The following is a 23,482-nucleotide window of genomic DNA, read 5'->3' as shown; positions in this document are numbered from 1 at the left end:
TCCCTTCCCAGGTTCCCGCCCGTGAGTGAGGAAGCTTCGGTGGGAACACCCGTGGGAGTCATCCTGGCGGCTGCCGTCAATCAAACCATCGTGTACTCTATCGTGGAAGGCAACCGGGACGGTGAGTTTCCAGCCATGTACCCTATGCATTCGTCAACAACGCTCCTTCCCGATTTTTAAGTGCCATAGACGTATTTTGACGTCATTTTGACATATTTTGCGCATTGCAAAACCACAAAATGTCATTTTTATTATTTTTTTCACTTTATAGCTTAAATCAAATACCGATGCATGATTAAATACACCAAAGAGTCATTTTGCTTTTCTTTAAATCTAGGGTTTGTAACAGTGATTGAAATCCTTTAAAATGCTTGAATTATCATGTGTTATGGACAGGGTTGGGTAGGGTTACTTGAACTGGATTACTTTCAATGACTTTTGGATGACTCCAATACCAAATATGCTCATAAAAGACAAAAGAAGCTAAATATGAATCAAATGATGACTCACAACACGTGGTAAGCTTTCTCTCCTGGCTTTGATCTCTTTGATCTCCGGCAAAACGAACATAAAATGCGACAGAAATGGGTTGGGTTACTTGAACTGGATTACTTTCAATGACTTTTGGATGACTCCAATACCAAATATGCTAATAAAAGACAAAAGAAACTAAATAGGAATCTAATGATGACTCACAACACGTGGTAAGCTTTCTCTCCTGGCTTTGATCTCTTTGATCTCCGGCAAAACGAACATAAAATGCGACAGAAACAAAATGAAAATGGAAGGAAGTTCTTCTATTACAATATACCACTTGAAAACGCTACCTTCATTTTTGCATAACCCAAAATAAATGTCCATACATGATGCATAATACAGCAACAAATACACATATCTATTCAATGCGTGGTCTATTAAGTCAGACTATCGGGAAACATGGCAACAATTTCAAGCGTTTACAAGCACTTTGTCCCAAATTCAAGCCATTTTCAATCTGTGAAAACACATTAAACTACCAAATTTTTTCAGGATTTCAAGTACCCATACGAACCCTGATTAGAATCAATGCAAAATGAACTCTTCGCAGTTATTATCAGGGTTGGGTAGGGTTACTTTAACTTGATTATTTTCAATGACTTTTGGATGACTCCAATACCAAATATGCTAACAAAAGACAAAAGAAGCTAAATATGAATAAAATGATGACTCACAACATGTGGTAAGCTTTCTCTCCTGGCTTTGATCTCTTTGATCTCCGGCAAAACGAACATAAAATGCCACAGAAACAAAATTAAAATCAATCCAAACAGCTTGCCAATAACATTTTTGCTGTTCCATGTATTCCGTTACTCCCCAAGCCTGCACAAAATTTAGTCATTTGATTCCTATTGAGTTTCTTTTGTCTTTTATTAGCATATTTGGTATTGGAGTCATCCAAAAGTCATTGAAAGTAATCCAGTTAAAGTAACCCTACCCAACCCTGGTGCTTGAATTTTGGGCAAAGTGCTTGTAAATGTTTGCAATTGTTGCCATGTGTCATGATTACTGATGTGACTCAGCTGTTCCCGCTCTTTTGACGCCAACTGCCCCTGGTTCTGATTGGCTCCCGATCAGTATTCGAACCCAGTCCTGTCTGTCTCCTTTTGTCAGTCCGTCTGCGAACCTCAGGCAAGCCTTTTTTGACCCTGACTCCCACCTGTCCTGTTTTTTGCTCCCGTCTGTCCCCGGCTTCGGCCTGTTTTTGATCCTGACAACGTCTGCTCTCCCGTCCCGGCTTTTGACCTCTTTTTGTCCCCGACCATGTCTACTCTCCTTTCCTGGCTTACGACTCGCTTACGACCCCGACCACTTTTGCTCTCCTGCCCCGGCTACTGACCCGATTTTCCGTTACCGCCACCGCTTGTCACGGAAGATCCACTTCCGCGTTCAAAACGACCTGCTTCCTGCGTCCAGCAATCACCGGATCGTGGGCGCTGCCCTTTCTCTTTCTTCCAATAAAACTTGTAAGAAACGCAACGCAAGTGGGTCCTGTCTCCGTTCTGGTCGTGATACCATGTTTCTCAACACAGCGGCTTAAAAATGACGCCAACAATGCTCTCTGGTGGCTTGGCTTTGCCATTTCTTCTACCCTTGTGATTATCAGCAGTTGGCATTAGTTTGTATGTTATTTTCCTTTGAAGTCTCATCACCCCCTACAGGATAAGTGCATGCTTAACAGGGCTCTATAAATTGTGTTTTAGAACAATTATGGGAATTTATTGTAGACCATACAAAGAATTAAGGTACCGTTTCACGTTGGTCCTCGCATCGGTGCAAGAGGGGAATGAAATCCATTACGCGGATCCTCCACAAAGAAGTAGAAACAAATAACAATGACGGGTGGATAATTATTGTTTCTTTTAAAGTCAGCAAAAGAGAAGCCCCTCTTGGCTTAAACCCGTACGTTATGATTGACGTTTTTGGGCTTAAGATCTTAAAGAACTGAATTATTTTTTAGAAAAATACAAATTTGCGTTGTACACTAATATTGCTCTTTGAAAATGTTCTTTCCTTTCTGGCATATTTACAGGAGTGTTCGCATTAAACAACAAAACGGGATTAATATCCACGGCCAAATCTCTGGACTACGAATCCAATTCCAGCTACGTCCTCAAGGTGGAAGCAGACTCCATGAGAGTGGTTTCCTCCAACCTCCGAGCTCCCTCCAAAAGTAAGCCCACCTCGTTGACACAGGGTTCGTACGTGTGCTTGAAATCCTTGAAAACGCTTGAATTTTAATATTGTGTTTACAAGTGCTTGTAAATGTTTGAAATCGTTGCCATGTTTCTCATCAAGTCTGCTTACAAATGATGCAGACACTGCTCACTGGTACCTTTGCTTTGCCATTGCATTTCTTCTCTCGTGATTAATAGGAGCTGGCATGAGTTTGTATGGAATCGTCCTATAAAGCATTTTCGCCCTCTACACAATCAGGCCATTATTAAATGTGCAAGAATTACGTATCAGTCATGGATATTTATTTCAGGGCCATTCAAAAATAAAGATAGCGTTTCCCGGAGGTAAATTGTAATTGGAAGACCTTCCTGCAACTGAAAATGAACATCTACAGTATATGGGGAGAGATTCAGCTCATAAACAAATATATTTTCGATTAACTAGAAATGTAAAAGTCATATCATTGATATCTCTTTGGGGGGCTGATATCACTCAGCCCTACAACCGTCCATTTATGTTCTCTCTATCTTAAATTGCATTTTCAAATGACGGGTTGGGACCCAAGCGTGGTTTGTGGAACTATTTTCAATGTGTCGCAGGCTTTTTCCTTGGCAAAACACTGCTAAGAAGAATTACACTCCTTAAAATTCTATCTCTTCTACCTGTTTAGTCAATTACCACGTTTGAGAGGGACCACATCTCATTTTATTGTGATGTTCTTGGTTTTATTTCCTTTTTTTCTGATCATAATAGGTTAGTGATAACAGGAAGGAAAAGGTAAAAACTGTAACAACAATCTAGTTGTAGAAGGAAACAATTCCTGGTGATTTTGAATATATTCTATCTCTGCTCTAAACTGCACAATCCATCCATATGTCTTGATAAATGCACACTTCAGATTGAAAAACCCATTGGCAAATTAGCAAAAAATGCTAACTTGCATGTCTACCGTATTCCTCCTACCTAATGTGTTCCACCCCGGTTTTCTTCTTTTGATAGTACTGGAGGAATTGGAATTTTGGCTTTGGGAGTACAGTGGAACCTCGGTTCTCAACCATAATCTGTTCCAGAACCCTGTTCGAAAACCGCTTTGTTCGCTCACCGAAATCATTTTTCCCATGAAAAATAATGTAAATCGTTTTAATCCGTTCCAACACCCTAAATGTTTACCTTGAATGTTTAACGTAAACATAAAGCTAACCCAGGCTAATCTTACGTTCGCGTTATCGTAATCTTTTGTACGAAAGATTGCGCTTACATGAACGTGTAAAAATAAAAAAATGAGGTCGTTGAAAAGTCATTTAGCACCCGGGTCTCCACAACAAGTGGTGAGCGGTTCATTGGAAAGGGGGCTCCGTTCCAACACCCTCAATGTTGGGCTCCGTTCCAACACCCTCAATGTTTACCTGAATATTCAACGTTAACAGAATGCTAAACCAGGCTAATCGTACGTTCGCGTTATCGCAATCTTCCGTACGAAAGATGACGCTAACATGAATGTGTAAAAATTAAAAAAATCAGGTCGTTTACAAGTCATTTAGCACCTGGGTCTCTACAACAAGCGGCTAGCGCTTCATTGGAAAGGGGGCTCCGTTCCAACACCCTGAATGTAATCATAAAGCTAACCCAGGTTAATTGTACGTTTGCGTTATCGTAATCTTCCGTACGAAAGATTACGCTAACATGAACGTCTAAAAATAAAAAAAAAGGTAAAGAAAAGAATTATGAATAGGATTTCTTATCTTTGTGGTGGTCAGCAGAAGGCGCAGGTGGACGGTGGGGTATTCCCTAGCAAGATAAGCACACCTCCTTCATATTTTGCTATTATTTCTTTCTTAAATGCAATAGTTGTACGCACTACTTTTCTTTTTTCACCGGTAGCAATTTTTCTGCCTGCACTGACTTTCTTCTGAGGCATAATTAGGGGGCTAAAACACTCCGTTCACCGATATTAAAAGCGAAAGCAAAAACGCGATAACAGTCGGTCAGGAAAAGAGCCATCTACACCCGTACGCCGCTCAGCATCGCATCCTAGCGTACGCACTCACGCATTACAGGCGTTCGAACTCCGATTTTTTGACCGAACAGCGAAGCAAGAATTTCTCGACATTTTTGGTCGGACTCGTTCGAACTGAGAGGCGTTCGAAAACCGAGGTTCCACTGTACTGGAGGAATTGGGAGATTGGCTTTGGGAATACATAAAGAGTTTTTGAATTTGGCCGTGAAAAAGGTGTGCCAACCCTGTTTTACATCAACTCTCTTCCATTCAAGGCAGGACGGGTTACAAAGGCCGTGCCAATTAACTCTGGGCTGACTTTTGGTTTTCTAATGAGGGCCAAGGAGCAAACACGTGGCATGAAAGCATCGCCTTCTATCTCCAAGTCAGACACCGTGTGTCCTTGCAGCCATTTCCGCACTTAAGCATCCTAGGTGGCAATTAACCCTGACATGCTGGCATAGCCTCGGTTCAATCGGGCACGGCACGTCTTTCTACTGCGCAGGTAGGACGCCGGAACTTGAGAAATCGGAGTGTCCGGTCTTAAAGGAGCTGTACATAAATTGTTTTGCTGCTGCCGTTTCCTCACTTCAGTCAGCTCGTCCATGATGCGCGTGCTAGTACGTTGTTAGGGAAAAAAACTATATTACAAATGTAGCGTTTACCACATTGTTCGAATGAGTTATCTGACTCCATTAACCAAACCAGACTTCATTCTCCTAACAATGCATGCTCGTTTCTTTCTGGGAAAAGATGGAATAAGAAGAGCCGGCATTTTCACACGGGGGCAGACTTATTTTCTTAAAGAATTTAACTAAGTGAATGCCATCGAATTTAGCCGAATTATTGTCGAATTAGTCTAATTAGTCTTCTTTGAGCCTCCCCCTCATTGTCGATCTGATCTCCCGTCTCTTCTTTCGTCTTCTGTATTCTGTCCACGTCTTTTCAAAAGCCGGCGCGTCCCCCCCCATGGGGCGTGCTGACTCCTCCCCCGGGCATGCTGACTCCACCCCTGGGGCGGGTCAGGTGCCAGCTTCACCACCTTCTCGCCGAAAGGCGCCGCCATGTGTAAAGGAAACTCATATCAGCAAAGCGCTTCTTAAAACAATGCCGACGTCTTTGTGCGTCTGGCCTTCTCCCGTCAGCACTCACAGGAATTCTGTTATCAAAATACGTCTGATGCATTCCAGACAGCCTTGAAGAAAAACAGTCAGTGAATCTCTCTACGGCATCAAACTGACTACATGTACTTACTTTGTAGTTAATTTTTTACTATCCGTTATAGTCAAATGTATAAAATCTTTCAACGTGCATTTTTTTAAACGGACTTGAATAAACACTTTTGTTCAATTTTCTTGGGGTTTGGGTTGGCATTTCCACTTGAAGCAGGCCTTTTCTTACTTCACTAGTTTCATGCTACTCTAATTATTAATAATTATTAATAAGGCATACCTGATTCCTCCTACCTAATGTGTTCCACCCTGAACAGCTTTGCTAAAAGCAGATAGGTGTCGTGAAAAATAAAGCATTGTTAATCATTGTTAACACATATTCAATAGACTAAACTTTTAACTTTTTTATGGACTCTTCGAATGACAAACCCCTCCTTTACTATGTTACTGTAGTAATATTTGACTTCCCAACCACATAGTTTAATCCCGTTTCTGCACATTTGCCGTCTTTGAATCTTAGCAGTAGACATGTAAGTTAGCTTTTAAGTGAAACCTGCTTTCATGCGAGAGTTAATGCAACTCTAATACTGCATTTCGAGATACAAAACAGCTTCCAAACTTAAACTCTGAGTTATAAACTTTTAATTCAAGAGATATTCTAGTTTTCTAGAATTAAAGCTGACCATTGAGAAATCAACCAAGTATATAAGAGCCTTTTTTAGCGAAGGGATCAGTACTTATTATTTTGGTTTCATTATAGACCTTGGGTTTTTTTATTATTTTGATGTCTGAATACATCGAGGCGTTTTTTTATGACGTTGAACAGGGATCGGGAACCTTTATGACCCAAAGAGCCATAAAAACATAAATATTTTTATTTTATTTTTTATTTTTGGAGAGAGAGCCACACCATATACAGAAAATAAGTATTTGAACACCCTGCTATTTTGCTATTCCTCCCACTTAGAAATCATAGAGTGGTTTCCAATTTTCATAGCATGTCCACTGTGAGAGAGATAAACTAAAAAGAAAAATCCAGAAATGATGATGCATGATTTTTTTCAACGATTTATTTGTGTGATACAGCTGCAAATAAGTACTTGAACACCTGTGTATCACCTAGATTTCTGACTCTGAAAGACCTTTTCGTCAGCCCATGAGAAGTCCACCTGTGTTCGTTGTGGAATGTGGATAATAACTAATGATAAATATGTAGGCATCTGGTGAAGGTCGTGGGATGACGTTGTTGCAAGTGGTCACAAGCTGATATGCTGAGGGGCGGACGACCTTCACGAGATATCTTATATTTGAGAACACTAAAAAAGCCAATGTTGAACGTCTGGAACTTTGAACGTGTCCCGAATGCAATAAAGCGCATTCCCTTTTTGCCATATCTCCTCTCTGCGTATATATCACCCTGAATCAGATGCACCTGTTTGAGGTGGTTAGCTGCATAAAGACACCTGTCCACCCCATACCATCAGTAAGACTTGAACTTGTAACATGGCGAAGACCAAAGACACCAGAGACAAAGTTGTACAACTCCACAAGGCTGGAAAGGGCTACGGAGTAATTGCCAAGCAACTTGGTGAAAAAAGGTCCACTGTTGGAGCAATCACTCAAAAATGGAAGAAGCTGTACTTGCCCAAGACACACCATGGGAAGTAGTTCTCCGACAACCCTGGCAGTTAAGGGATCCCTGAACTTGTTTTTAAATTAACACGGCTAGTTTCACCCTGTTTTCATGTTTACTTGAATCTCCGACGTAATGATGTTTGACAGTTTTTCCTCTTCTCATAATTACTTATTCATCAAATTGCAACGTTTGCATGTTTACGATCCCCCGTCTATGGATTCCTTCTCTTTTCCCGACGAGAGCGTCCCCGCTCCGCCCGTCCTAATTAATGCTCGGCTCCTCGGCTTTCTTCTTTAATTATAGTGTTTACTCGCTTCATCTACACAATTTAACTCTTCAGTATTCCGCATGGTCGTTTTCGTCGGCGGCCCCTCGATTTTCGTCAGGCCGCTTTTTTAATCGAGCAACAAATCGATGGCGCTCTCACATTTTCTGACCTGAGTGAAGCTTTGAATCCTAAATAAGGATTTGAGTTTTGTTGATGAACATATTTGGGCGGAGGAAGAGACTGCTGTTTGGGTTTTCACTGAGGGACAGTGTGTCTGAGTGCTACAAAGCACAAAGAAGAATGCAAACTACTTGTGTTACTAAACTTCAACTCTTTTTTTCTAAATTTTTTGTCCAGCCTTTTCTCAAGGTTGTTGAATTTGGACTCCCGTTGCAGCAGGTTGGCAAATAATTTGTCAGCTCGTGTAATGTTGATTTTGCAATATTTTAAAAAGGATATATGATAGTTCACGTATTTTTGCCTGTTATTTAGATCCGGGGTGTCAAACTTATTCGAGCTCAGGGGCCACATGGTAGAAAAAACACTCGCAAGGGCGGAGTAGGAGAGAGAGAGAGAGAGACAGAGAGAGAGAGGGGGACGAGAATTGAGAGAGGGGGGGGGACGAGAATTGAGAGAGAGAGAGAGGGGGGGACGAGAATTGAGAGAGAGAGAGAGAGGTGACGAGAATTGAGAGAGAGAGAGAGAGGTGACGAGAATTGAGAGAGGGACGGACAGAGGTGACGAGAATTGAGAGAGGGACGGACAGAGGTGACGAGAATTGAGAGAGGGACGGACAAAGGTGACGAGAATTGAGAGAGGGATGGACAGAGGTGACGAGAATTGAGAGAGAGAGGGGGGGGGCGAGAATTGAGAGAGGGACGGACAGAGGTGACGAGAATTGAGAGAGGGACGGACAGAGGTGACAAGAATTGAGAGAGGGACGGACAGAGGTGACGAGAATTGAGAGAGGGACGGACAGAGGTGACAAGAATTGAGAGAGGGACGGACAGAGGTGACGAGAATTGAGAGAGAAAGAGAGGGGGGGGACGAGAATTGAGAGAGGGACGGACAGAGGTGACGAGAATTGAGAGAGGGACGGACAGAGGTGACGAGAATTGAGAGAGGGACGGACAGAGGTGACGAGAATTGAGAGAGGGACGGACAGAGGTGACGAGAATTGAGAGAGGGACAGACAGAGGTGACGAGAATTGAGAGAGGGACGGACAGAGGAGACGAGAATTGAGAGAGGGACGGACAGAGGAGACGAGAATTGAGAGAGGGACGGACAGAGGAGACGAGAATTGAGAGAGGGACGGACAGAGGAGACGAGAATTGAGAGAGAGAGAGAAAGAATGAAAGAGAGAGATAGAAATAAATACAACACAGTTGTTTTGTGAGTGTCTTGTCCTAGCTTTCTTGCGCTTCTCTCAGCTTTCAATCTGTTGCCGGGCCAGATCCGGCCCACCGGCAGTATTTTTGACACCCTGATTCATATGCTTTTTTGTCTAACGAATAGTTAAAGTTTTCATACCAGGAGGCACTGAATAATACACACTGTCCCTTTAAAATATCCGACACTATTCACTCCAATTTCTCATTCTGGTCATAGTGCGTTTTAAGTGTTCTGGTACATCCGCGCCATGAGCTTCATCTTTAACGTTCCTTGACAAGGAACACATGGCGTCTTACCACAAGATGTTCCGATGTTCCGGGATCCTCATCCATGCTAATTAACAGATGTCTTCGTGTACTTACGCTCAAGATTCATTTACTTTTATTTATGCTAGGAGATTAAAGTGTATCCAGGACAAAGATAGGGGGACGATGTTGTCTCTGTCAACCCGGAGTAAATAAAATGCAGTCAATCTAACTATTTTTTAACCTTATTTTGTAGATAAAGGACAAATACATTTATTGAAATCATTTTCACCTAAGATTTGGAAAAAATTGTGTAAATGTGTCTATATTTTAGCAAAGAAGAAAGCCCCAGAAGAAAGTTTCAAAAGAAGCCAACAAATTTGATGACGCTACAAAACGTAAAATATTCTCAAATAAGATAAAATCCCATAAACCAGGGATGTCCAACTCTGTTTCGCTCTGGGGTCAGGTCCAGACTTTGATTTGTGGCGTACCGGGTGGATAAAATAATGTCAACCCCATATTTTAAGCTTTGTTTTTCAGTATTAGGCTTTATCATTCAGCCTACATCAGTAAGCCACTCTACATATTATAGTCACGGATGACAGATCTGTTTTCAACATGCAAGAGGTTCTGGTCCCCATTAATTGTGATAACTAAAGGAAAACTTAAACAAAATAATTAAAAATAATGAGGATTATTTTTTTTAAAATGCGCATTTTTACCTGAAATGTAGACATTTTCAGTTGCGCGCCGTGTTGTTTAGAGGCTTTACGGTAGCGCCCCTCCTCTAAATAATGACAGCTCCTTCAGCGAAAAAATCTTGTTCTTTGACTGACGACTGGCGGGTTGTGCAAAAAATGACCGTGCTGTTTGTGCATTATACTTTGAGAGCATGTCAACCCCTGCATTTACCAGCTGGCAGAGACGGGAGGCAGCGTCGTGGCCGTCATAGACTTTCTGGACTGGTTTGCAGGCTGGGGGCGTCGTTGATGTCATGCACTTTCCGGACATTTTCAACATCTTACCTAGTGTTTACTATTATGTGTACAGTAATGCTAATTGTAATTCACCCTGGTCAATCCTGGAAGGGGGATTACCACATGTGAGGTCCTTTCTCAAGGTTTCTCTTTTCTCCTCACACTGAGGTTTTTGAGTTGTTCCTCGCCCGCATGCTGGTTTAAGATCAGGTAATTGTGTCATTTTGTAATTGTAATCCTGTGCAGTCCTTTGAGACATTTTTGTGATTAAGGGCTATATAAATAAATGTGACTTGACTTGAGAGCGTTGTACCTCGCACATCAAGTGTTAAACGTCGTTACGAGACGAAACATGAACATGATTTCAAGGATGAGTCTGACACGGAGTAGACATTAAAACGCGCCGTGTCTAGGTACGGCAAACAAACACAGACCCTGAAAACCATTCTCACTGCTAAAAACACCACCACTGGAGCAAGTTATCACATTGCTCACTGCATACATAGCAAACCACGGAAAACCATTTATATCTGAGACCAAATCAGCTGTTATTTCTGTTGCACTTATTGCACTTGATGCTGTTATTTCAAGTTTTGATATTTTCTGCAATAAGATTTCATTGATGAATGGTATGATAGCTGTCTACATAGCTTATTTTTTGATTGTAGTTCATTGTTGATGAAGAATGGTTGATTCTTGTGGTAAAAAGTTGAAGTCATGGGTGTCTACAGGCCTTTCCACATGTTGCTTTTTTAGTCTATTAATGAACAAGAATAGTGCTTGATAAATAGGTCAGTTATAAGATTTCAATGTCTATGTTGTATATTTATTTGGACTAGTGTAAAACGACAGCTCAGTTGGCTATAAAAAAAGTCATTCATCTTGGTGTGGCACACTGATTTACAAGGAAATTTGAAAGTGGCACTCCATGCCGAAAAGGTTGCTGACCCCTGCTGTATAGGATGTAGATAAAGTCATTGGTATTGGCGTCTAGAAACAGGATCTTATCGGTTATTGCTAGAAAAAAACAGTAATCGTGCATCCTCAGTTGACAGGTATGATAATGCGATATTGATCATAAGCCACTACGTGTTGAGGTCAAGAAAAACAGACTAGAATTAAGATGTCTTCTCTGTGGAAGTGCCCCTGATGTTCTAACGGAGATTCCTTTTGATGTTTGCGCTCTGGAACTTCTTTGTCGTCGTCAATAAAACGGGCGAAACGACGCCGCTTTTCTTTGCGTTTAATTGAAAGAGACGGCGTCTGATAAAACAATGCGCGCTGATGTTGCAACCACTTGAGAGACTGAGACTGACGCAATGCAATAGTAAGACTTTGTTAGCAAAGGAGCAAATGTCAACTGGATTTAGTCGTTCCTTGTTCGCCGAGGACTCGGAGAAAAGAATGCGAAGTTGTGGCATTTTCAGTCGAGTCCGAATGTAAACATATCTGTGCTGTCACTTGCAGGCACTGGCGGTAATAGCTACCGAGTTCTGTTTTGCCAGGGGCCTTTAATGTGATGTTCCTTGCCAGCAGGCATTTCAAGTTGTCTTAATCCGTTGGCGTTTTTTTTTGTCAGTTGTCAGGATGCGCCACAGGTCTCAATGGAGGCTTATCTTTTATGGTGACGAGCGATCGCGATTGTCAGTGTCCAACCAGACTGGCTTTCGAATGTCTTCATGTGCCGGGTCGCCATTGCTTAACCCAGGATTGTCAAACTCAAATTCAAAACATACTTAAGGTCGCGGGCCAACCATGATAAACATTTATTGAACACATTTAAACTGAATGTTTTGGAAAATAAATATGAATAAAAACCGACAAGACTATTAAATTTAAACCTTAAATCACTTATACAGTATTATTTTGCTGTAAATAAAAATAGCTTGTTAAATGATACAACTTAGAACTTAACTTAAACAACTTAACATTAAAATAACATTCAAATTCCTTTGCTCTTATGTCAATGTATATATTAAAAAAAAGAAATATCCCGAAAGATTTTGCTCTCCTTAATATATCTCCTGTCAAAAGTAGAAATATGAAAATACTACACAAATTATTTTGTAAAAACGTCACAACATTCTGAGAACAGGGAGCCTGGTGTGCTTACTTTTGGCGCAGACGGAGTAGGGCGAGAGATGGGAGGGAGTGCTTGCACTTTTTGCATAGCTCCACCCATCCCTCCCACTCTCCCAATCAAATAACTTTAAGTTCTCTTCCAGTGTTTTGGCGTATTTACAATTTGTTCCGTGGATTCATCAAAAAGTATCTGAACCCTGAACACAGATTATATAGAGAGATTTTATATAAAGGATTCTTTAGCGTTGTACAGCCAAACGAGTTTTTATTGTGTGACACCTTGACTGTAAATCGTAGTGAAAACGTGCCCTATATATTCTGAAAAGTACTGCTTTGTAAATCAGCTTTGGTTTGGCTTTGCGTGTATCTGAACAGGATCAATGGCTCAAGTTTTGAACAAGATGGAGAAAATTTGCATGCAATTCAATTTGTCTCTGAGCCATAGGTACTCATAGAAAGAGCCATATCTGGCTCGCCAGCCATAGGTTCCCAACCCCTGGTATATAGTATAGTATACGTCATATATGAAGGAATAGGTACAGTGACTAAAACGTCAGAATATGATATCCAGGGATGAGACGGCTTTGTTCATATTGACGGGCCATTAATAACAATAATGTAAAATGGTCTTGCGGGCCGGATATGATTACACTGCGGGCCGGACGTGGCCCGCGGGCCGGACGAGGCCCGCGGGCCGGTAGTTTGACACATCTGGCATAACCCTTGAACACTCCATCGGCCCACCACTGGGCTTATGAGACATATCTTCACGATGTTACCAGTCCCTGAAATAAGACATGCCACATATCAATACAAAGCTTAAACTCATGGGAGTTATGATGTACTCAATACTCATCACAGAAACATTACAATCAGTCTGAAATGAAATGATCTGCATTTCTATAGCGCTTTTCAAGTCAATGAAGACTTCCCAAAGCGCTTTACAATGTGCTTCACATTTACCAATAGCGGCCGTGCAGCCATGTAAGGCACAAACCTGCTTATTGGGGGCATAAGGGGTTCAGTGTCTTACCCAAGAACACTTCGACATGTAGCACAGAGAGTCTGAAACAAGCTTCCCGAGTCGGTATAACGCACTCAAAAAGTTCCGTGGTATTCCATTAATAAAGCGATTCTCCACACTCCAGTGAGTCCAACCATGTCAAACATTTACTCCAAAACACACGATAATAATGCCCACAGATAAAAAAAAATCCGCCTAAAAGCATTCCCGCATTGTTTGAAGATCCTTGTTGTAATCTGTCCGTTTCGCCCCATGATTCAATTTTAAACAGGTTGTAAAATGATTTCCAATATGGCCGTGAGCCTCCGACCTTTGGAATGACACCACTATCAACCAAGCTTTTATAAAAACCTTCCGTTTCTATGTGTTCCAACTTAGATGACTCAATGTTTGTCACTCAGTATTGAGTAAATACTGTCTTTTATGCAACTGTTTAGATGCAAATCTCTCTAACTCCTCTTTTTTTTTTTTCAAATCTGTTACAGGTAACACGGCCGTTGTGGTCATTGACGTCCAGGACGAGAACGACCACCCACCAGTATTCACCACCTCGCTTTACATCGGAGGAGTAGCAGAGGATGCAAAGACATTCACTTCTGTCTTGCAAGTGCAGGTATTAGAAATAGAACGTTCTTCGTTGATAACACGTAGTGCGCATTGTTTACAAGCATGTCATAACTCAATTTCAAGCCAACTTCATATTAAAATATATTATATGCACAACATAAAGAACAAAATAAATTACTACTGCTTTCCTTTGTGCAAACATGCAACAAGTAAGGCACAATAAAAATAAAAAAGATAGCAGCAAGTCAAAAAATAAAGAAGTATGCATCTAGAATTACAAAAATAGGAGACGAGAATGAGAGAGGGAAAGAGGAGACCAGAATGAGAGAGATAGGAACAGAGGAGATGAGAATGAGAGAGATAGGAACAGAGGAGATGAGAATGAGAGAGATAGGGACAGAGGAGACGAGAATGAGAGATGGAGGGACAGAGGAGATGAGAATGAGAGAGAGAGGGACAGAGGAGACGAGAATGAGAGAGGGACAGAGGAGACGAGACTGAGAGAGGGTCAGAGGAGACGAGAATGAGAGAGGGTCAGAGGAGACGAGAATGAGAGAGGGACAGAGGAGACGAGAATGAGAGAGGGACAGAGGAGACGAGAATGAGAGAGAGAGCGGGACAGAGGAGATGAGAATGAGAGAGACAGGTACATAGGAGATGGAAACGAGAGAGAGAGGGACAGAAGCGACGAGAATGAGTGATGGATCGACAGAGAAGATGAGAATGAGAGAAGGACAGAGGAGACGAGAATGAGAGCGAGAGAGAGGGAAGACGAGAATGAAAGGGGAGATGAGAATGAGAGAGAGAGAGAGAGGGACAGAGGAGACGAGACTGAGAGATGGAGGGACGGAGGAGATGATAATGAGAGAGAGAGGGACAGAGGACATGAGCATGAGAGAGAGAGAGGAACAGAGGAGATGAGAATGAGAGAGGGACAGGAGACGAGATTGGGAGAGAGAGAAAGAGAAGATGAGAATAAAAGGGGAGATGAGAATGAGAGAGAAAGGGACAGAGGAGATGAGAATGAGCGAGAGAGGGGCAGAGGAGATGAGAATGAGAGAGGGACAGAGGAGACAAGAATGAGAGAGAGAGAGGGAAGACGAGAATGAAAGTGGAGATGAGAATGAGAGAGAGAGAGGGACAGAGGAGACGAGACTGAGAGATGGATGGACGGAGGAGATGATAATGATAGAGAGAGGGACAGAGGACATGAAAGAGAGAGAGGGGAACAGAAGAGATGAGAATGAGAGAGGGACAGAGGAGACGAGAATGGGAGAGAGAGAAAGGGAAGATGAGAATAAAAGGGGAGATGAGAATGAGAGAGAGAGGGACAGAGGAGATGAGAATGAGCGAGAGAGGGGCAGAGGAGATGAGAATGAGAGAGAGAGAGGGAAGACGATAATGAAAGGGGAGATGAGAATGAGAGAGATAGGGACAGAGGAGACGAGAATGAGAGATGGAGGGAAAGAGGAGATGAAAATGAGAGAGAGAGGGACACAGGAGACGAGACTGATAGAGAGAGGGACAGAGGAGACGAGAGGGAGAGACAGAGGAGACGAGAATTAGAAAAAGGGACAGAGGAGATGAGAATGAGAGAGAGAGGGACAAAGGAGACGAGAATGAGAGTGAAACAGAATAGACGAGAATGAGAGAGGGACAAATGAGAAGAGAATTGAGAGAGGAGATGAGAATAAGAGAGAGAATAAAAGAGAGAATGAGAGAGAATGAGAGAGATAGAAATATACAAGGTCTTGAATGAAAAAAATTCGAAGTATAGTGGCAGTCTAAATAGAACATTTTTACATTGATTTGCCAGAAGGCAGAGGGGTTGAAGAGGATCGAGTGGGGACTCCTGACAGCCTGATTCAAGGGTATGTCCTTGAGCCTGCTAGCTCTAGATTTGAGACTCCGTAGTCGTTTCAGCAGGTTGATGACTCAGAACAGCAAAATAAGATAAAAGAGACTTGCCAATACTTTAGCAGCAACCTCTTTCCAAAATAAGAGTCGCAAAATAAAATACGAATACACATCTGCCGTACATGGTCAAGATATTTTTTCACAGTTTTGTTTATGCTGGTGATAGCTCTGGAGGGAAACTGATTGTGACCCTATTAGTCTATTAGTGAACAAACCTGTAGCATCCACTAGAGGGCAATCTTTTTCATATATTTCATATCATTGTGACATTGTTTACTATTCAAACACCCTGCTATTTTGCTATTCCTCCCACTTATAAATCATGGAAGGGTTCTGAAATGTTCATCGTAGGTGCATGTCCACTGTGAGAGAGATAAACTAAAAAGAAAAATCTAGAATCACAATGCACGATTTATTTGTGTGATGTAGCTATAAATAAGTATTATACACCTGAGAAAATGAATCTTAATATTTGGGACAGTAGCCTTTGTTTGCTATTACAGAGGTCAAACGTTTCTTGTTGTTTTTCACCGGGTTTGCACACACTGAAGGAGGGATTTTGGCCCATTCCTCCACACAGATCTTCTCCAGATCAGCTCCCTCCAAAGATGTTTGTCATGTGGCATACACTTACGTGAGCTCCCACTGTGTCTTGAATTGGAATTAAATTTTACCTCATTTGTATTATTATCCATTCTCTCTCATGGGGTTTTCACCCACCGGATCATCACAAATTAGATTTTTTTGTTTTTAAATCCTGTATTTTGCGTCTTCTGCCAAATAACACGGCTGTATGAGAAAATCTAAACTAAATTAATTAAAAGTACATCGAGTGCGGTGCACCGCAAGTGCGTGACATTTATTTAACTTTTATTCAGTCATACGATTCCCCGTAAGGTTCTCTCTCTGTGCTAGCGACTTCGGTTTATGAACTAATTGGCTCAACTGTGTTGGAAGAGGTGCACATCAAAGTGAGTCCAGTACTCTTAAAATAGCTTCCAAGATGCAATATGTGCTGTCGTGCCTGTTTCCTTGTAACAATTTCCCTTTTGAGGGGATATTCAGTTATATTTGACCACCAGATGTCGCTGTATTATGTCTTGCAACACAAGGAACAATATTAACTAGTGAGAATCCAAGGGACCATAAAGCACCTTACGTCTCGTAGGTATTCTATTTATTTTGCTAAGCCTTTCTCAAGCTTTTTTGTTCCTTTCGGGTACCCGTAGAAGCAAGATGGCGGGTACTCTCATCCCTCATCTCTTATTAGAAAAAAAAGTACAGTGTTTTCCGCACTACAAGGCGCACCTAAAAGCCTTTATTTTTTTCAAAAGCTGACCATGCGCCTTATAATACAGCGCGCCTTATATATGGATCAATATTAAGTCGCAAAGTCTTGCAACTAAGGCAAGCAGCCGACAGGTTTTCCCCCGAAGGCGAAGTCGTCCGCGGTGGGATTTATATACAGGGGTTTCATTTCCTAACCAATGTGTCAATCATCATTTGAATCAGTCACTATTGGCTAAAGTTATTCGGAGGTAAAGGGGGCGGATCCTTTTTATCATTTAGAGGCTCGCATAGGCTAAAGGGGCGAAACAAAGCCTGCGATTGGCCGAAAAAGATGAATGTGAATCACACAGTTGGGTTGCACTACGGCATAGAGAAAACATCTTTTACTATTCTGTATTTGTAAATATTTGACTCTCCTGGATTTACTACACTCACGGTTGTAAGAAGGCGTACGTATCATTATTGAACATGATGGCTGCAAGAGAACTTAGGTGAGCTATGCGGCTTTATATTTTCCCGGTATCTTGTTTTAGAACCATCTTGATGTTTCTGTGATGAGTCTATTTTTAATCTAAATTCAATTCAAAGTGTTTATTGTCATATGCACAGTAAAAAACCCCGTTTCCCTGCACAATAAAATTCTTACTTTGCTGTCCACACAGTTGCCAGCAAAAAATAAAATGGAAACTAAGAAATGTTTCTTTGGTGACATCGTACAGACACTGTTTCCGTACATGTCTCCGACACGTATTTGCTTCTTTGCAAGCTTTGGGACTGTTAAGGGGGTAATCAGTTTGACTGAACTATCTGACTGTTTTGTCCACGTTCCCATTGTAGCGCCTTATAATCCGGTGCGCCTTATGTATGGAAAATATAGGACCAAAAACTATTTTTGCGGGGTGCGCCCTATAACCCGGTGCGCCTTATAGTGCGGAAAGTACGGTAGGTTTCTAGCTTTTACCATTGTTCAGAAAATAAAAGTTTAAAATAGCTAAGCTTCGGAAAATACTGATTTCAAGGGAAAGTTTTTGAGATGTTTCTACAGTGTTGTTCTATTAAATATTATAGTAAAACTTTTGCAGAAAAGTGAGGGGTTGCCAAACGAACCGACATTCCGAAATTTCCAAACCGAAGGAAGATTTCGAAAATCGGAATAAAGCAAACGTTTGATTTGAAAAAAATCTTTCATTTTTTTCTTTTATTTTTTTCTTTTTTGAAAAAAGTTGTCGGCCACCCGGGCGTCTGGGCAGATGTTATTTCAGACACTGTAAATTACCAGAATCTTTTGCGTGTTAAGAACAAAGCTGTCATCTGTGACGATAATCTGTAGAGTATTTTACTGATGTGTGTTGAATGATAAAGCTTAATCCTGAAAAAAAAATCTAAAAATATGGAGTTTACATTATTTTACTCACCGGTCCGCCTCAGAACAAAGTCTGGATCCGGCCCTAGAGCAAAACAGAGTTGGACATCCCTGGTTTATGGGGTTTTATCTTATTTGAGAATATTTTACATTTTGTAGCGTCATTAATTTTGTCAGCTTCTTTTGAAACTTTCTGGGGCTGAGGTTTTGGCTTGATTCCTAACCCCTTATCCATTATTTTTGTGTTCTCTGTGTGTCTACTTTGCAAAATGATATGCAAATGCACGACCTTATAATGCCCGGGAAAGTCCGGAAGCAGGAAGTTATTCGATGCAGGCTTCTGATTGGCTGCCGAGTATGCAAATTGCCAAACGAACCGAAATTTCCAAACCGAACGAAGATTTCGAAATTCGAATAAAGCAAATGTTTGATTTGAAAAAAATCCGTCCGGGCAGATGTTATTTCCGACCCTGCATTTAGTAGCATATGACTCCTTTTTTTTCAAGCATTTCAAAGCCTGAACTGATGTTCGAATCCCAAACCGAAAAAAACTGTTTTAAACTGAATGAACAGATAGGAGGGATGCTGAATTCTATGAACCCATATGGCCTACAAAATAGCTGGAGAAGTCGGTGCATTCTTCTATGAGGATATAAACAATTTCCAGCTGTGCATTTTCTGCCTCTATAACACCTTGGGGGCCAGTTCGGCCGTTTCCAGATTGTGTCATGAAAGATAAATATACATGAAGCAGTGCTGGATGAAATCTTGAATAGATTTAAGGCCTTCTTTGTGAGCCCAGCAAAATCTTGCCAGTTATTTCTTCCTCTTCTATAAAATGTAACTATTGAGGAGCTGGAATAACTTTTGGCAGATTTCACAGATAATGTTGTAAGGCATACTTACAGATCTCTGGTCAAAGTGGAGTTTTCAGGTACAGTAAGTCTTATTGTCTGGAAATTACGGTAATTAAAAAAAAAACATGATGTTCATCATCATATATTGACACAGTTAACATATTCAGTGCCGTAACGTATGAATAATAACTTTTCCCAAAACGTAAACAGTTTTTGTCTTATTATTATTATAAAGGGGTTACCACAACTGAGTATTAAGTCTCTGGAAATGAATCACCGTTAAATGGCAGGAATGGCATTAATCAGATCATGAATATCCCCACTTCCTAGTTTTGCTTCCTGTATCCAACACTTGAGAGTGTGTAGGATGACAGATAAATGCTTCAAAAAACCTTTTTTTCTTTTTAAGAAAAAAGATGACAATGTCCCTTACTCATCGTCAGGGCATAGAGAGATGACGTTTTGTGCACATCAGCAGGAATATAATCGCCACGGTCGTGTGATCCCGTTACACGGCACTGAAATGTTTGTGCATTACCATTAAATGGCAGGAATGGCATTAATCAGATCATGGAAATCCCAACTTCCTAGTTTTGCTTCCTCTATCCAGCACTTGAGAGTGTGTAGGTAGACAGGATAAATGCTTCAACAAAGCTTTTTTTCTTTCAAAAAAAAAGATGACAATGTCTCTTAGTCATTGTCAGGGCAGAGAGGGATGACGTTTTGTGATCGCCACGGTGACCAAAATTATGACATCATGTTACAGATCACTGAAATGTTCATGCATCACCATTAAATGGCAGGAATGGCATTAATCAGATCGTGGAAATCCCCACTTCCTAGTTTTGCTTCCTGTATCCAGCACTTGAGAGTGTGTAGGATGACAGGATAAATGCTTCAAAAAACCTTTTTTCTTTTTAAGAAAAAAGATGACAATGTTCCTTAGTATTCGTCAGGGCATAGAGAGATGACGTTTTGTGCACATCAGCAGGAATATGATCGCCACGGTCGTGTGAGCCCGTTACACGGCACTGAAATGTTTGTGCATTACCATTAAATGGCAGGAATGGCATTAATCAGATCGTGGAAATCCCAACTTCCTAGTTTTGCTTCCTCTATCCAGCACTTGAGAGTGTGTAGGTAGACAGGATAAATGCTTCAACAAAGCTTTTTTTCTTTCAAAAAAAAAGATGACAATGTCTCTTAGTCATTGTCAGGGCAGAGAGGGATGACGTTTTGTGATCGCCACGGTGACCAAAATTATGACATCATGTTACAGATCACTAAAATGTTCATGCATCACCATTAAATGGCAGGAATGGCATTAATCAGATCGTGGAAATCCCCACTTCCTAGTTTTGCTTCCTGTATCCAGCACTTGAGAGTGTGTAGGATGACAGGATAAATGCTTCAAAAAACCTTTTTTCTTTTTAAGAAAAAAGATGACAATGTTCCTTAGTATTCGTCAGGGCATAGAGAGATGACGTTTTGTGCACATCAGCAGGAATATGATCGCCACGGTCGTGTGATCCCGTTACACGGCACTGAAATGTTTGTGCATTACCATTAAATGGCAGGAATGGCATTAATCAGATCGTGGAAATCCCAACTTCCTAGTTTTGCTTCCTCTATCCAGCACTTGAGAGTGTGTAGGTAGACAGGATAAATGCTTCAACAAAGCTTTTTTTCTTTCAAAAAAAAAGATGACAATGTCTCTTAGTCATTGTCAGGGCAGAGAGGGATGACGTTTTGTGATCGCCACGGTGACCAAAATTATGACATCATGTTACAGATCACTGAAATGTTCATGCATCACCATTAAATGGCAGGAATGGCATTAATCAGATCGTGGAAATCCCCACTTCCTAGTTTTGCTTCCTGTATCCAGCACTTGAGAGTGTGTAGGATGACAGGATAAATGCTTCAAAAAACCTTTTTTCTTTTTAAGAAAAAAGATGACAATGTTCCTTAGTATTCGTCAGGGCATAGAGAGATGACGTTTTGTGCACATCAGCAGGAATATGATCGCCACGGTCGTGTGATCCCGTTACACGGCACTGAAATGTTTGTGCATTACCATTAAATGGCAGGAATGGCATTAATCAGATCGTGGAAATCCCCACTTCCTAGTTTTGCTTCCTCTATCCAGCACTTGAGTGTGTGTAGGTAGACAGGATAAATGCTTCAACAAAGCTTTTTTTTTTTTTTTTTTCCTTTCTACAAAAAAAAAAAAAAAAAAAAAAAAAAAAAAAAAGATGACAATTTCCCTTAGTTCTTGTCGGGGCATGGAGGAATGACGTTTTGTTTCTCGGAAGTTTCCTTGGAAACGGGTGTTTCCAAGAAGTATATGTTAAACTGTTGTTTACTAAGCTATGGTAAAAGCTAGAAATGTACATTTTTCTAAATTAGATAGATAGATAGATAGAGATAGATATTTAGATAGATAGTTAAGGTAGATTGACAGATAGAGATATTTAGATAGATAGATGGAAACATAGAAAGAAACATGGGTAGATAGATAGATAGAGATATTTAGATAGATAGATAGATAGAAACAGATACAGATAGATATTTAGATAGATTGATACTGTAATTAGATAGATAGTAACATAGATAGAAACATAGATATAGATAGATATTTAGATAGATAGATAGATACTGTAGATATAGATACATAGATAGAAAGATACTTTATTCATCCCTGTAGGGAAATTCACACTTCCAGCAGTATCCTTGTGTTAAAAAATAAAATAAAATATATAGAATACAAAAATACCCAAAGAGCATTTAAATAGTGATACGAAAAATAAACACTGTCATAAAATTAGGGTAATATGCAACTGTGGGTGTGTGGTTTAATGTGGGCTTTTACTCCCCCGGGTGGAGTTAAAGAGCCTCATGGCATGAGAGAGAAGTCTGTCTGTGGAATGCTTATTGAAGTGGGATTTTGCTGACGTCAGGGTTTCCACTCATTGTAATTTGGCAGGCCGGGGACAAAGACACGGGCAACTACAGCTCCATGACGTACCGCCTCATCAGCGCCCCCTTGGCCGGGAAAGACGCCAAAGAGAGTAAAGACGGCTTTGTCATCGAGCCCGTAAGCGGCGTGGTGAAAACGGCCATCATGTACCGCAACATGCGCCGATCCTACTTCAGGTTCCAGGTGGTTGCCACCGACGACTATGGGCGAGGACACAGCAGCAAGGCGGACATTGTGGTGGGTATTGTGAGGGTTCACGCTTAAACAGTGGCTTCCCGACTTTTTTTGCATATACACCACTCGCAAAGCTTTCAATTCCTTCATCGAAGGTGTTTTAATATCACAACCCAAGAGACAACCCAAAGTAATAGAAAATGAGGGTTCTGGCAGGTCAAGGCATCAAGTCTCTCTCTTCTCTCTTCTCTTCTCTTCTATTCTCTTTTATTTTCTTCTTTTTTCTTTCATTCCTGTCTCTTCCTTCTCTCTCTTATTCTCGTCTCTTCTATTCTCTCTCTTGTCTCCACTTTCTTCTCTTTTCATCTCAGCTTTTTTCTTCTCTTCTCTTCTCTTCTCTTCTCGACTCGTCTAATTTCATCTCGTCTCGTCACTTATCTCTTGTCTCCTCTCTCTCCTTGTCTCTTCTCATTTCTTCTCTTCTCTACTCTTCTCTTCTTTTCTCTTTTATTTTCTTCTCTCTCTCAATCTTGTCTCTTCCTTCTCTCTCTCTCTCCCCCCTCCCTTTCTCTCTTTCTCTCTCTCTCATTCTCATCTCTTCTCTTCTTTCTCTGTCTCTCGTCTTATCTCTCACTTGTCTTTTCTCTCTCCTCTTCTTTTTTATTCTATTCTCTTTTATTTATTCCTTCTCTCTCATTATTGTCTCTTGCTTCTTTCTCTCTCTCGCTCATTCTCATCTCTTCTCTCTCTTTCTCTCCCCCATTCTCCTCTCTCCTTGTTTCTTCTCTTCTCTCCCTCACCCTCACCCTCTCTTCTCTCTCCT

General features: G+C 41.0%; 1 protein-coding gene across 1 annotated transcript in view; it reads left to right on the top strand.

The window, feature by feature from the left end:
- pcdh15b (protocadherin-related 15b) overlaps positions 1 to 23,482 on the top strand; it is a 247,267-nt gene that overhangs the window by 207,219 nt on the left and 16,566 nt on the right. The window contains exons 28-31 of the mRNA XM_088323283.1: positions 12 to 121; positions 2,570 to 2,710; positions 13,997 to 14,124; positions 22,492 to 22,722. Coding sequence (XP_088179409.1) covers positions 12 to 121; positions 2,570 to 2,710; positions 13,997 to 14,124; positions 22,492 to 22,722 — 610 coding nt within the window. The remainder of the gene's footprint in view (positions 1 to 11; positions 122 to 2,569; positions 2,711 to 13,996; positions 14,125 to 22,491; positions 22,723 to 23,482) is intronic.

The sequence above is a fragment of the Urocampus carinirostris genome, chromosome 19 (genome assembly GCF_059441175.1).
Source record: "Urocampus carinirostris isolate Australia breed hairy pipefish chromosome 19, RoL_Ucar_1.0, whole genome shotgun sequence".
Taxonomy (NCBI): Eukaryota; Metazoa; Chordata; class Actinopteri; order Syngnathiformes; family Syngnathidae; genus Urocampus; species Urocampus carinirostris.
The sequence above is the reverse complement of the archived record's forward strand: the minus strand, read 5'-3'. Positions and strand labels throughout refer to the sequence as shown.